Here is a 12,958-nt window from a genome sequence, read left to right on the forward strand (position 1 = left end):
ATTTTATCAGACATACAGGGAAGACATAATACCCATTCTCCCTTAAAGTTTTCCAAAAAATAGAGGAGGAGGGGATACTCCCAAACTCATTCTATGAAGCTAACATCACCCTAATACCAAAACCAGGCAAAGACCCCACCAAAAAAGAAAACTATAGACCAATATCCCTGATGAACGTAGATGCAAAAATACTCAACAAAATATTAGCAAACCGAATTCAAAAATACATCAAAAGGATCATACACCATGACCAAGTGGGATTCATCCCAGGGATGCAAGGATGGTACAACATTCGAAAGTCCATCAACATCATCCACCACATCAACAAAAAGAAAGACAAAAACCACATGATCATCTCAATAGATGCTGAAAAAGCATTTGACAAAGTTCAACATCCATTCATGTTAAAAACTCTCAGCAAAATGGGAATAGAGGGCAAGTACCTCAACATAATAAAGGCCATCTATGATAAACCCACAGCCAACATTATATTGAACAGCGAGAAGCTGAAAGCATTTCCTCTGAGATCGGGAACTAGACAGGGATGCCCACTCTCTCCACTGTTATTTAACATAGTACTGGAGGTCCTAGCCACGGCAATCAGACAAAATAAAGAAATACAAGGAATCCAGATTGCTAAAGAAGAAGTTAAACTGTCACTATTTGCAGATGACATGATACTGTACATAAAAAACCCTAAAGACTCCACCCCAAAACTACTAGAACTGATATCGGAATACAGCAAAGTTGCAGGATACAAAATCAACACACAGAAATCTGTGGCTTTCCTATATACTAACAATGAACCAACAGAAAGAGAAATCAGGAAAACAACTCCATTCACAATTGCATCAAAAAAAATAAAATACCTAGGAATAAACCTAACCAAAGAAGTGAAAGACTTATACTCTGAAAACTACAAGTGACTCTTAAGAGAAATTAAAGGGGACACTAACAGATGGAAACTCATCCCATGCTCGTGGCTAGGAAGAATTAATATCGTCAAAATGGCCATCCTGCCCAAAGCAATATACAGATTTGATGCAATCCCTATGAAACTACCAGCAACATTCTTCAATGAACTGGAACAAATCATTCAAAAATTCATATGGAAACACCAAAGACCCCGAATAGCCAAAGCAATCCTGAGAAAGAAGAATAAAGTAGGGGGGATCTCACTCCCCAACTTCAAGCTCTACTATAAAGCCATAGTAATCAAGACAATTTGGTACTGGCACAAGAGCAGAGCCACAGACCAATGGAACAGACTAGAGAATCCAGACATTAACCCAGACATATATGGTCAATTAATATTTGATAAAGGAGCCATGGACATACAATGGCGAAATGACAGTCTCTTCAACAGGTGGTGCTGGCAAAACTGGACAGCTACATGTAGGAGAATGAAACTGGACCATTGTCTAACCCCACATACAAAAGTAAACTCAAAATGGATCAAAGGCCTGAATGTAAGCCATGAAACCATTAAACTCTTGGAAGAAAACATAGGCAAAAACCTCTTAGACATAAACATGAGTGACCTCTTCTTGAACATATCTCCCCGGGCAAGGAAAACAACAGCAAAAATGAGTAAGTGGGACTATATTAAGCTGAAAAGCTTCTGTACAGCAAAAGACACCATCAATAGAACAAGAAGGATCCCTACAGTATGGGAGAATATATTTGAAAATGACACATCCGATAAAGGCTTGACGTCCAGAATATATAAGGAGCTCACACGCCTCAACAAACAAAAAACAAATAACCCAATTAAAAAATGGGCAGAGGAACTGAACAGACAGTTCTCCAAAAAAGAAATACAGATGGCCAACAGACACATGAAAAGATGCTCCACATCGCTAATTATCAGAGAAATGCAAATTAAAACTACAATGAGGTATCACCTCACACCAGTAAGGATGGCTGCCATCCAAAAGACAAACAACAACAAATGTTGGCGAGGCTGTGGAGAAAGGGGAACCCTCCTACACTGCTCGTGGGAATGTAAGTTAGTTCAACCATTGTGGAAAGCAGTATGGAGGTACATCAAAATGCTCAAAACAGACTTACCATTTGACCCAGGAATTGCGCTCCTAGGAATTTACCCTAAGAACGCAGCAATCAAGTTTGAGAAAGACAGATGCACCCCTATGTTTAATGCAGCACTATTTACAATAGCCAAGAATTGGAAGCAACCTAAATGTCCATCAATAGATGAATGGATAAAGAAGATGTGGTACATATACACAATGGAATACTACTCAGCCATAAGAAAAGGGCAAATCCAATCATTTGCAGCAACATGGATGGAGCTGGAGGGTATTATGCTCAGTGAAACAAGCCAAGCGGAGAAAGAGAAATACCAAATGATTTCACTTATCTGTGGAATATAAGAACAAAGGAAAAACTGAAGGAACAAAACAGCAGCAGAATCACAGAACTCAAGAATGGACTAACAGGTACCAAAGGGAAAGGGACTGGGGAGGATGGGTGGGTAGGGAGGGATAAGGGGGGGAGAAGTAGGGGGGTATTAAGATTAACATGCATGGGGGGGTAGGAGAAAAGGGAGGGCTGTACAACACAGAGAAGGCAAGTAGTGATTCTACAACATTTTGCTATGCTGATGGACAGTGACTGTAAAGGGGTTTATAGGGGAGACCTGGTATAGGGGAGAGCCTAGTAAACATAATATTTGTCATGTAAGTGTAGATTAGTGATACCAAAAACAAAGCAAAAAAAAAAAAATGGGCAGTTCCTGTGTGGTAACCTCCAACGAGTTCTACACAAGGGTATAAAGGGCATATAAAAGTGTAGGCAAAGGGTCTGTTTGTGTTTATACAGAGCATCAAAGCCTATTTACTGTTAAAAGAACTCTTTACTGTTAAAAGAACATATGGCATGTGAACAGTCCCCATGAATGGGTTGTTCTAATTTATCTGAATTCTCTCAGACTGTTCAAGTTCAGTTGGACAATATCCACCATATCATAGATAAGTTTTCACAAATGCCTAAGGTGCCTAACTGGTTTTCTTGGTTTCACTGGAGATGGCTGGTAATTACAGATATGCTTTGGTTATGTAACTATACTCCTATTATGTTAATGTGTGTGCGCAATTTAAGTAGTAGCTTAAAACCTATATATGCTGAAGTTACTCTACAAGAAGATATGTCAAAGAAATAATCAATCTTCCCATGTTTTCTCCCGCCTGCTACTTCTATAGCTTTTCTTCTTCCTTCCTAATTACAACCCTTAAATAGAATTCGTGCCTCATATCAAATTTACCGAGTATCATAATTCTTCCAAGTGGTAAAGATACCTGAAGACAAATGCTGGGCATAGAAGCCACAGGGCATAAATATGCAAAGAAGTAAAAAGCTAACCTTTTCAAACAATAAGGCTTCCCTCTCACTTACCAACTTCACATTTCCCTGTATGGCCCCGGAAGATGACTGGTTAGCCAGAGACGGGTAAGATTCCTCAAGGGAGGAACAACCTAAGACAGGCACAGTTGCAGGGGGCCCATCAGGTGAGAAATTGGGGATCAACAGAGGTGAGGCTTAGAACCTCACCCCCCCCTGTTCTGAGAGAAATCTTCTGCATACGTGGATGTTTTATTGCCCTGGTCTAGCTTGGATTAACACATAGTCTACAGGCACACACCTGATCATCTACATTTGCTCTCTTACAACACTAAACTATGTTTTCTACCTTTATCTTGTATCTACCTACCACTTCAGCATTTTATTAAAAATAATAATAAAGAAAGAAATGTGGTATCCACATATAAATCAAGTATAAAAACCAAATGAGTATTCATATTTGAACTGACTGTTTATAGTTCATAATGCATGAGGAAAACCGAAAGTTTCTGTGATGACTGCCCTTGTACTGTTCACTATGTAACTTATTCATTATGTAAGAATTTGTTCTACATGTAAGAACTTGTTTGTTATGCCTCAGAAGATTGGAGACTGACGAAAATTAGGCTTGGGGTGCATTAATGATTGTGCATTGAGCATTGACTCCCCTATACAGAATTTTATTGTCGTTAACAACCATTTGATCAATAAATATGAGAGATGCCCTCACACACAAAAAAAAAAAAAAAGGACAGACTTCCGATGGTAAAATAAATAAGTAACCAGGATGTAATGTATAGCATAAGGAATATAGTCAAGATATTGTAACAGCTTGGTAGGGTGATAGCTGGAACCTAGAATTATGTATATAAATGTTCTACCACTGTGTTGTACACTTGAAACTAATGTAATGTAATACTGTGCGTCAACTATCCTTCAATAAAAAATAATTATTAAAAAAAAAAATCAAAAAAGGAATTTACAAAAGTAAAATAAAAAATAAATTATGCAAATTATATAGAAAAAAAAAATTAAATCCTAAAATCACTCTAATCATAGGCTTGGAAACATTTATTCTGGACTAAAATACATTCTGTGAGTTACTCGTCTCCAAGCTGAGTCCCCTTCAGACTAACTGAATGGTTCTGGAGAATGCATGTGCATTCGCTGATTTTCTAACCTCAACAAAGAGCATGGCTATACCTGCCAGGGCACAGCCGCAAAACTGCGAGGATCCCTGACACCACATACTTTCCTGGCTCACTCACAGTCAATCTAGCACCACGTGCTTCCTAATCCTCACACATGCCCACTGCTCAGCAACTCTCCTCCCACCACGGTAGTCCCAGCTACTCTCAACACACACCTGAGCCCCTGCAGCTCTTACTAACTAGGCCCCTGATCATTTCAAGCAACAAATCTTACCCCACCCCTACTGAAAAACCTTCAGGGGCTTCTCAGCCTCCTTTCCAATGGCACCCATGCCCTGTAGGGCCTGGCTCCTACCGGCCTCTCAGCCTTAGCACACTTCACTCCTCCATTTCATTCTCCATTTCGGTCACCTGGGGTTCTCTTCCTCTTGCTAGAAAAGTTCCCTTGATCTCAAACACTCTTTTTCACCTAATTCCCTCCTTTTACTGACCTAACTCTTACACATCCCAAGGAGTCACTTCCTCCAAGTTAAGTTAGACTGCTGCAAGTTCTCAACAACCATGTTCCCTGTCATTAGAGCACTTATCTCAGTTTATACTTACACACTCGCAAATGTGCCTGGTTAATTCATGTTTGTCTCCACCATTAGGCTGTAAGCTTCAGGTAAGCAAAGACCATACTATCATTTTTATTTCTTCCCCAGACCCAAACACAACACCGAGCACGTAAAAAAAAAATTTGTCAATAAATTGGTTGAGTTACTGATATTCCAGCTCCAAAGCTGGTCTTACTTTAAAGGAGGAGAAGAAAAACGACTTGGGAATATAAAATAAGAAAAGGAAGATTAAAGATGTAAAAACTAAAACTTACTCTGCAAAACTGATCACAGATTCCAAAAGCCAAAGGATCCCTCCAGATCCATCAACATCAACAAATATCCATTGTGCAAACAGACCGACTTAGATTAGCCAAGAGCCCGCTGAGAGCTGGCAAAGCGAACAATGGGAGGCAGTGAGGCCTGCGACCCGAAAGAGAGCACCTGTGCCATGCACGCATCTAGTCCAGTCCAGAAGGTTTTCAGAAGATCCTGTTTTGTAATCCTTGATAACAGTCAAGTCATTCTCGACTGTGTATAGTGTTCTTGGTCCAGTCCCCACTTCAGCCCACTTCCCTGTGCTTTTATGTTGCTTTCAGGCATGTGCAAAATGCAAAACTAGAACATTCCCGCCCTAACTAGGAAATAAGCTGTTTGAAAGCAAGGATTCTCATCCCCATCCCTTTCTTTTAAATCGTACAGGCACATTTGCTATACTTCAAAGCTTAACTGGAGAAGGAATATAAAGATAGCCAGCACACCCAGAAATCAAGATGGCACACTGTGAGTCAGGGGAACAGTCCTGCCATGTAGGGAAGAGGATGAGGGATAAAGGAGGACACCCCAAAGCTCCCCACACCACTCAGTTTCAGCACCATGGCCCCTCTGAGGTTCTGTCCCCACTCGTCTGCCAGGATTAGTCTTGGGCCTGGACACAAAAAGCACCCACAGGCCGTGGCCAGAACACCAGTCCCAGGTGGTCCTTCATGAAGCTCCTACTTGTGGAAAAGATGCCCACAGGGCAGTTTCCTGGCAGCCTGCATGGAGTCCCAGCAGATGGCACAGTCATCGTTATTGACTGCCAGCTCCTCTGGAGTTGCAACCGCAAACCTGTAAAAAACAAAACATGCCCAGCAGGAATCTGTCAGCTCCACACGTGTCCTGAGCACCACTTCATCAACGTCACCCTCCTAACAGCACAGTTACAGAATAATCTTGTTCAGTAAAAAATTTTCAACCATCAAAAACATTACACCTGCTCTCTCTTCATAGCTTATCAAAGAGCAAATAAGAAACATATACATAGAAACTAACTTTGTCTTAAATAACGGCTCTGGTTACAGATGACTTGAGGGAACTTTTCTGGGCAGATCAGAGGAATTAAGATGCCCAGAGAGCCAAACTGTTCCAGTGGACACAAAAAAGGATACCCATTAATCTCACACCTTCAGGCTTGGCTTAGCCTCAGGTTCGCAAGTGCCTCCTTCAATGAGGTCAAGAGTGGGTGAGTGTATGTGTGCAAACATGCATGTGTAAGGAATAAGTGAGGCCCATCTTCATAAAATAAAGGGCAGACACCTAAGGAAGGTTCCATTTAAAAATGATGATGATAAAAGTAATGTCCTAACAATAAGAACCTAATTATTTACTGATCAGGTACCACATACCCATACTATTTATTCTATTACATGGATTATCCCACTGAATCCTCCCAACAGTTCCAAGAAGAAGGTTCTGCTATCATACATGGAGATGAAGCAACTGGGACACAGGAATTTAAACTGCCTAAGATCACACAGAAACTGGGGATTCACACGCAGGCAGTCCTTCTCCAGAGCCCACACGGATGTTCTTCACCATTTTGTTAACAGTTTACAAAAGCAAGTTTTCATACAATATGGGTTTTGCTATTTTTCAAGATCTAAAATGAGAAACCTTGGGCAACATGAACTTGTGCTTACTCACCTGGCTTCCATGTTCCCAACCACACGCAAATAGTTCTTGTGCCGGCGGACTCGCCGCTGGACTTCATGGAATAGGTAACGCAACTGCATAAAGATGACCAAGCTGGCCATGGATAACCAGATGTTGCCAAATAACTTAACAAGAGAGAAAAAAATACACAATAAAAGTGAATGTGAACATGCTAGTGATGAAGGTGAGGTGTGCAACGACTCTTAATTATTAGTGAAGGTGAACTGGAACAATCTTCCAGGAAGGAAATGCATATATTTATCTCATGACCCTAATAATATAATGCTTTTGGACCTATTATTTCATCACCAGCAGACTCTCCTGAGGAACTAATCAGAAACTGAAAAGCTTCATGCAAAAAGATGTCCATCCACAAGATTATTAAAAAAAAAATCAGGAAATGAACAGCAGGGGAATAGTTAGGTTGTGAAATCATATAATGTAATATTATAGTCATTAATTGTATTTGTTATAAAATACAATTACATATTAATGTATTATACGTTATTTTACAGCTGACCCTTGAATAACACAGGTGTTAGGGACACTGACCCGACCAAGCAGTCAAAAATCCGTGAATAACTTTAGACCCACCTCCCCAACCCCGCCCTACAAAAAAGTTAACTACCAATATAGCTTGTTGACCAGAAGCTTTACTGATGATAAAAGCAGTCGATTAGCACATATTTTGTGTGGTATTACATACTGTATTCTTACGATTAAGTAAGCTAGAGAAAAGAAAATGTTTTTCAAAATGCTGGAAATCTCCAAAAAACTCTCCAATACATTTAGGGGAAAAAACCTTACATATAAGTGGACCTGTGCAGTTCAAACCCATGTTCTTCAAGGGTCAACTATGTAACATTTTTGAAGCGAAATTACAATGGAAAATAATACTTGTTAAGTGAAAAAAGCAGGATAAAACAACCTTAAAAGAAAACTAATATGTGATTTTTTAAAACTGTGTAAAGATGTGAAACAGAAACACATGAATATACTCTAAAATATCCCACTATGAGGGTTGGTTAATTAGAACACTGTACATTTATATGATGGAATTATTTTGAAGGTATTAAAATGGTTTAGAAGAATGGTTGCTAGCAAAAGAAAACATATATAATACATTAGCTAAACAAGAATAACTACATTAATTATATGGCCAAAATATCTCAATTTTTGAATGTATTTATTAAATATATAAAGAAGCAGTAAATACAACAAAATGTTAACAGTTATCTCTGGGCATTTATTTAGGGGAAGGGCTCATATTTTTTTACAAAAGCTCTACATGGTTGTTTTAAGTATGTTTTCAGAGTTACTTTCAAAAAGGAAATTTAGAAATGTGCTGCATATAACTCAGTAATTTTAAATGCAACTTTGATACACTTGTAATTTAAATAAATTGCCCACTAGATATGTTGATCTCATTACTAAATCACTGAAGTGCTAACCAATGAAAGTTCTCAACATTGTAACTTTTTGCACATTAAAGTAAAATATGAACAATGAGGTAGGAGAAATTAAATATAAAAACTTTGTTTTTAATGACAAAGATGGGAAATTTATGAATCCTGAAGTAGCTAACATTGCAAGAGCTCCTCAACATGAGAAGCCACCAAAAGGATGGGGAGCAGTATCCCCTTAATTACATGCTAGAACAATTACCCAGCAGAGTTAACTAAGTCTCCCAGGAGGACAGCAACCTCCTCCAGAGCTGGGCACCAGCCAAAGTGGTTCTCTGACACTGCTTTACACCCAGTGGCTGAAAGAGGGTGGGGCACAGCTGCATTCGTTTTTGTAGTCTTCAGTAGTTTATCCACAAATGTTTCATTTGTTAACATATGAACCAGGGTTCCTCATTCTGAAAAACTTAGCTCTCCCTTAGAGCTCCTCCTGAGGAAACTTACCAACATGTGAATATGGTGCATGAGGTCCAGGGACAAGAGAGTGAGCTCCATGACAAAATCCGTGTAATAGACATATGTTCCCTTTCCTTCCCATGTCCCTTCATGGTTAAGGTCCCAGAGGTGAATTACGTATCTGCAGAGGACAGAGAAAAATCATCTTAATAATTATGTTACAATTGGATTTGGTTTGAGCAAGATGTAGTCACATTTTTATATATCTTATACATGTTATGTCTTAAAATCAGCTGTATGATTAGACCTCAATCACATTCATCCCAAATTTCTACTCACCGTAAAATCACATGAGCAGTCCTCACTGTCACAAGAAGAGACTGTAAAAAAAATTACATAGTTTTTCTTTTTAGTAATATTTAAGATTTCTCAGGCCAAACTTACTTTTACAAAATAGTAAGATAAATATTTCTCAGTTCAACTAAAAAGCAAGCTGTTCAATGGGTAGGGGTGGCGGAACAACGTGATGACTACAGGTAATACTGCTATGTGGTATATTTGCAGAGTACAGATCCTAAGAATTCTCATCACAAGGAAAGAAAACCTTTTTTCTTTTTCTTGTTTTTATATGAGATGATGAATGTTAATGAAACTTATTGTGGTAGTCATTTCACAACACATATAAGTCCAGTCATTATTCTGTACAACTTGAACTTTATAGTGCTATATGTCAATTATAACTCCGTAAGACTGAAAGAAAAAATAAGCAGGTTGTTCAAGTCTGCCAACCATTTTTTAAAATCTGATTCAAATTTCCATGGAATTTTTCATGACTTAGAGACCCAACTTTTATTGAACCTTTTCCTGTCAATATGTGACAATCAATTATACTGGTCCTTCTCCTAACGATACCTTCTGCAATCTTGAGGTGCATTTTAGTAGTTTGACCTTCACTTCCATTTTACACAGCAGTAAGTCACCATAACTGATTACCTAAAAAGGTGTCTGAAACTTAGTTACCCTATACGCAAAGTGTAGTTTAAACACCTCTGTCTCAGATATGAGCACCAGCTCTCTACATAGTGCTCTGTGTACTCCCTTAGTCCACAAACAACAGAGGGTGAGGGAATGAAAAAATGAAGTAAGCCAGCCCCTTGTGGTATTTTGTATTGTAGAAAATGATAGTAAGAAACACATCTTCTTCATCTACCAGAATAGAACAGTTGTAGTTATGTTTGAGATTAGGAAACTCCCATTTGTAAACAGAAAATATTTCACATAGAAGGGAAACACTATAAATATAAAAATATGATTTAGTTCAAAATGTCAAATCTACAACATGATAAATTATCTTAGAAGAATGAACAGTAATGAGCTAAAATATGTATTATAATATGCCCCAATAGGCCTAATTTACATGTCCTTATTTTTAGGTGTATCTTTTCCAAAGTTTGGCCTAATACTAACCAAAAAAGTTAGAGAACCAAAACAGGAAACCATAGTATCATTCAATAAAACAGAAAACATAGTATCATTCAAAATGTAGTATTTTATATATATTTATAACAAAATATATCTAAAGCAAATTAATAATGTAAGTTAGTGTAAAGTTTTAAACAAATTTTTTTCAAGAGGAAATGTAGTTGTATACCATTCATATAGAGAATGCATTCAAATAAAATTGTAAATGTTTTTATTAAGTACTTGAGCATTCCTTTTCTAATTTTATATCTGATATTATATCATACTCTGAAATCAATGCTATTAAGCAAAATGAATTTTAACCCTATTCTAACAAAGTCTCAAGTAGCAATTCAAACTTAAGTGTTTTGATATTAGGTAATTAATTAGCCTTAAGATATTATTTCTTTTTTTTTCATTAATAACAGCAATTATGGGCAAGATAAAAGTATTTTGCCTTTGGCCTGAGGAAAAAAGCAAATACAGCCACTGACTAGAAGGACATACAAAATATTTTTATTTCTATTGGACAGAAATTGGTATTTTCAGAAAGTTTTAAAAATTAAAAAATATACATGAATATCTCAGAATATTCTTTCAAAATAATGAATAGTTTACATATTCTATTATTCTATAAAATCTTAATTTATGCCCTATCTAAAGCAACAACCAATTATGGAGTATTTCTTTACTAATCACCACCAATCATTGTTTATAATATCTTAAGCAGAACACCTTTCTTACTTGCAAGTCATAGGATATGGATGGTGCCACCTCCTACTTGAGAATCTTAAGCAATTCGCCCTTTATATTTGTTTCCCCATTCGGAAACTGGAATAATAGAATGAGTTAATACATGTAAGGATTTAGAAAAATCTCCAGCCTATAGTAAGCCCTATATAAATGCCATAAAAAATAATTACTCTTTACTAGGTTGTAGCAAAGATTACATGAAATAACACACAAAAGCATTCAGTACCAGTCCCCAACACAAAACAGAGGAACTCAAAAATTGCTACAATGAGAGGCCAAATATCCACCAGTCCCTCATGGGTGAAATGATCTATCAAACATCCTCTAGCTTCCTCGAAAATACACCGGAATAAAAGCAGAGCAAAAGCCTGTGTCTGCCTCTTACCTCCGCAGCCATGAAAGCCAGTGTGTGCATCCCATGGGTGTAGCCTGTGATGCAACAGACAACCGCTAGTCCACAGCAGGAAAGCAGCATGGCGGTCAACAGCGACAGAACTCGCCCGTGGCTACTCATCGGTGTGGTGGGAGAAAAGGAAAGCTGAAATGTATACAACAGGAGAAGGAAACTCATTCTTCTTGGTGGCAGGATTAAACTTAACTAAGAAACTCAGGGTTAACCTTGGTCTTATCTTGGGGATCTGTGCTTAGCTGCATGGCCAAATGCAAAACACAGAGAAGCATTGCATTACCAGATGGCCAGAGTTCTCCAACCAAGCTCGATGTGAGTAAGCACTGATGCTTAGAGATCTTTATCATTTCATTTACCAATACAACCTATACATTTTCATCTCAAGGATCCTCCCACCAGCGGGATTATAAGCTTTTAAAACCAATTTTCCAAAGGTATGTAATTCTCTCTTCTAACATTCAACAGGACTCAGGACAGCACCATGTTCTATTGTGTTTCTTTCTCCATCTTACTCTAGCCCTCCTCTGCAAAATTCACTTGAAGGACATTCCTATTCTGTTTAGGGCTACGACAATGGAAACATGATCTAGTTATAGATTTACTACTGTTATAATGCTACACTAAGAATATACAAGGAGAGGCAACAGCTTGGAAAAGGTAGGCCTGAAGCTGTAACTTCTGAGCAGGAAGGTGTAGATAAACCAGTTAGGGAGGACAGAGCTCCCGTTCTTGACCCAGAAGGGGTTTAACTGTGAAGAAGCTAAAGATCTGAGACGAGACTAGCTCACACACAGGTACCAGGACCACCTGGTCTATGAGGACAAGGCCTGGGAGTGGTCTTAATGGAGGGACAGAATTGTAGGTGCACATTTCCCAGTAACCACGAGATTAGTTTGGGGGCACTAATGAGTGAGGGCTCATGGGCAAACCTCTCATTTGAAGCCAAGACACAAATTGTGTGCCCAGACAGAAAAGGACTCTCTTCTCCTGGGACCAAGGAAGCCAAGAAAGTTAATTCAGCCCATACCGAGGGGCTGGAAACAATGTAAACTAGGCAGAAAGACTTCCAAGAATCAGAGTGGGAGGGGAAAAAAAGTAGAAGGAGACTAGAACAGAAAATAACTGGAAGAAAACAGCTTTTATTTAGTTTACATATTAAGATTTCCTTGAGCTGTGATCAAAACAGTTTGCATAAGGAAACTGATGCCACATGAGCTATAATATAATAATACACTAGTGGCTAGGGAGGGAGTCTCCCTATGAGACATTGACTCTGCATTCCTTGGCTGCCACAGAAAATTCTTCTAGAAATAGCCAGTGGGTACCTGATCCAGGAGCTCTCCCCTGGAGAGCTACCCTGAACACGCCTGTTATGGCTTATTCGTATTATACCAT

At 38.5% G+C, this 12,958-nt stretch overlaps 1 protein-coding gene across 1 annotated transcript in view; it reads right to left on the reverse strand.

The window, feature by feature from the left end:
• The window catches only part of LOC118910128 (E3 ubiquitin-protein ligase AMFR), a 50,030-nt gene that overhangs the window by 24,743 nt on the left and 12,329 nt on the right, over positions 1-12,958 (reverse strand). The window contains exons 4-8 of the mRNA XM_036880979.2: positions 11,540-11,692; positions 9,280-9,320; positions 8,989-9,121; positions 7,073-7,206; positions 6,107-6,217 (exon numbers count right to left, since the gene is read on the reverse strand). Coding sequence (XP_036736874.1) covers positions 6,107-6,217; positions 7,073-7,206; positions 8,989-9,121; positions 9,280-9,320; positions 11,540-11,692 — 572 coding nt within the window. The remainder of the gene's footprint in view (positions 1-6,106; positions 6,218-7,072; positions 7,207-8,988; positions 9,122-9,279; positions 9,321-11,539; positions 11,693-12,958) is intronic.

This window comes from Manis pentadactyla, chromosome 15 (genome assembly GCF_030020395.1).
Source record: "Manis pentadactyla isolate mManPen7 chromosome 15, mManPen7.hap1, whole genome shotgun sequence".
Lineage (NCBI taxonomy): Eukaryota > Metazoa > Chordata > Mammalia > Pholidota > Manidae > Manis > Manis pentadactyla.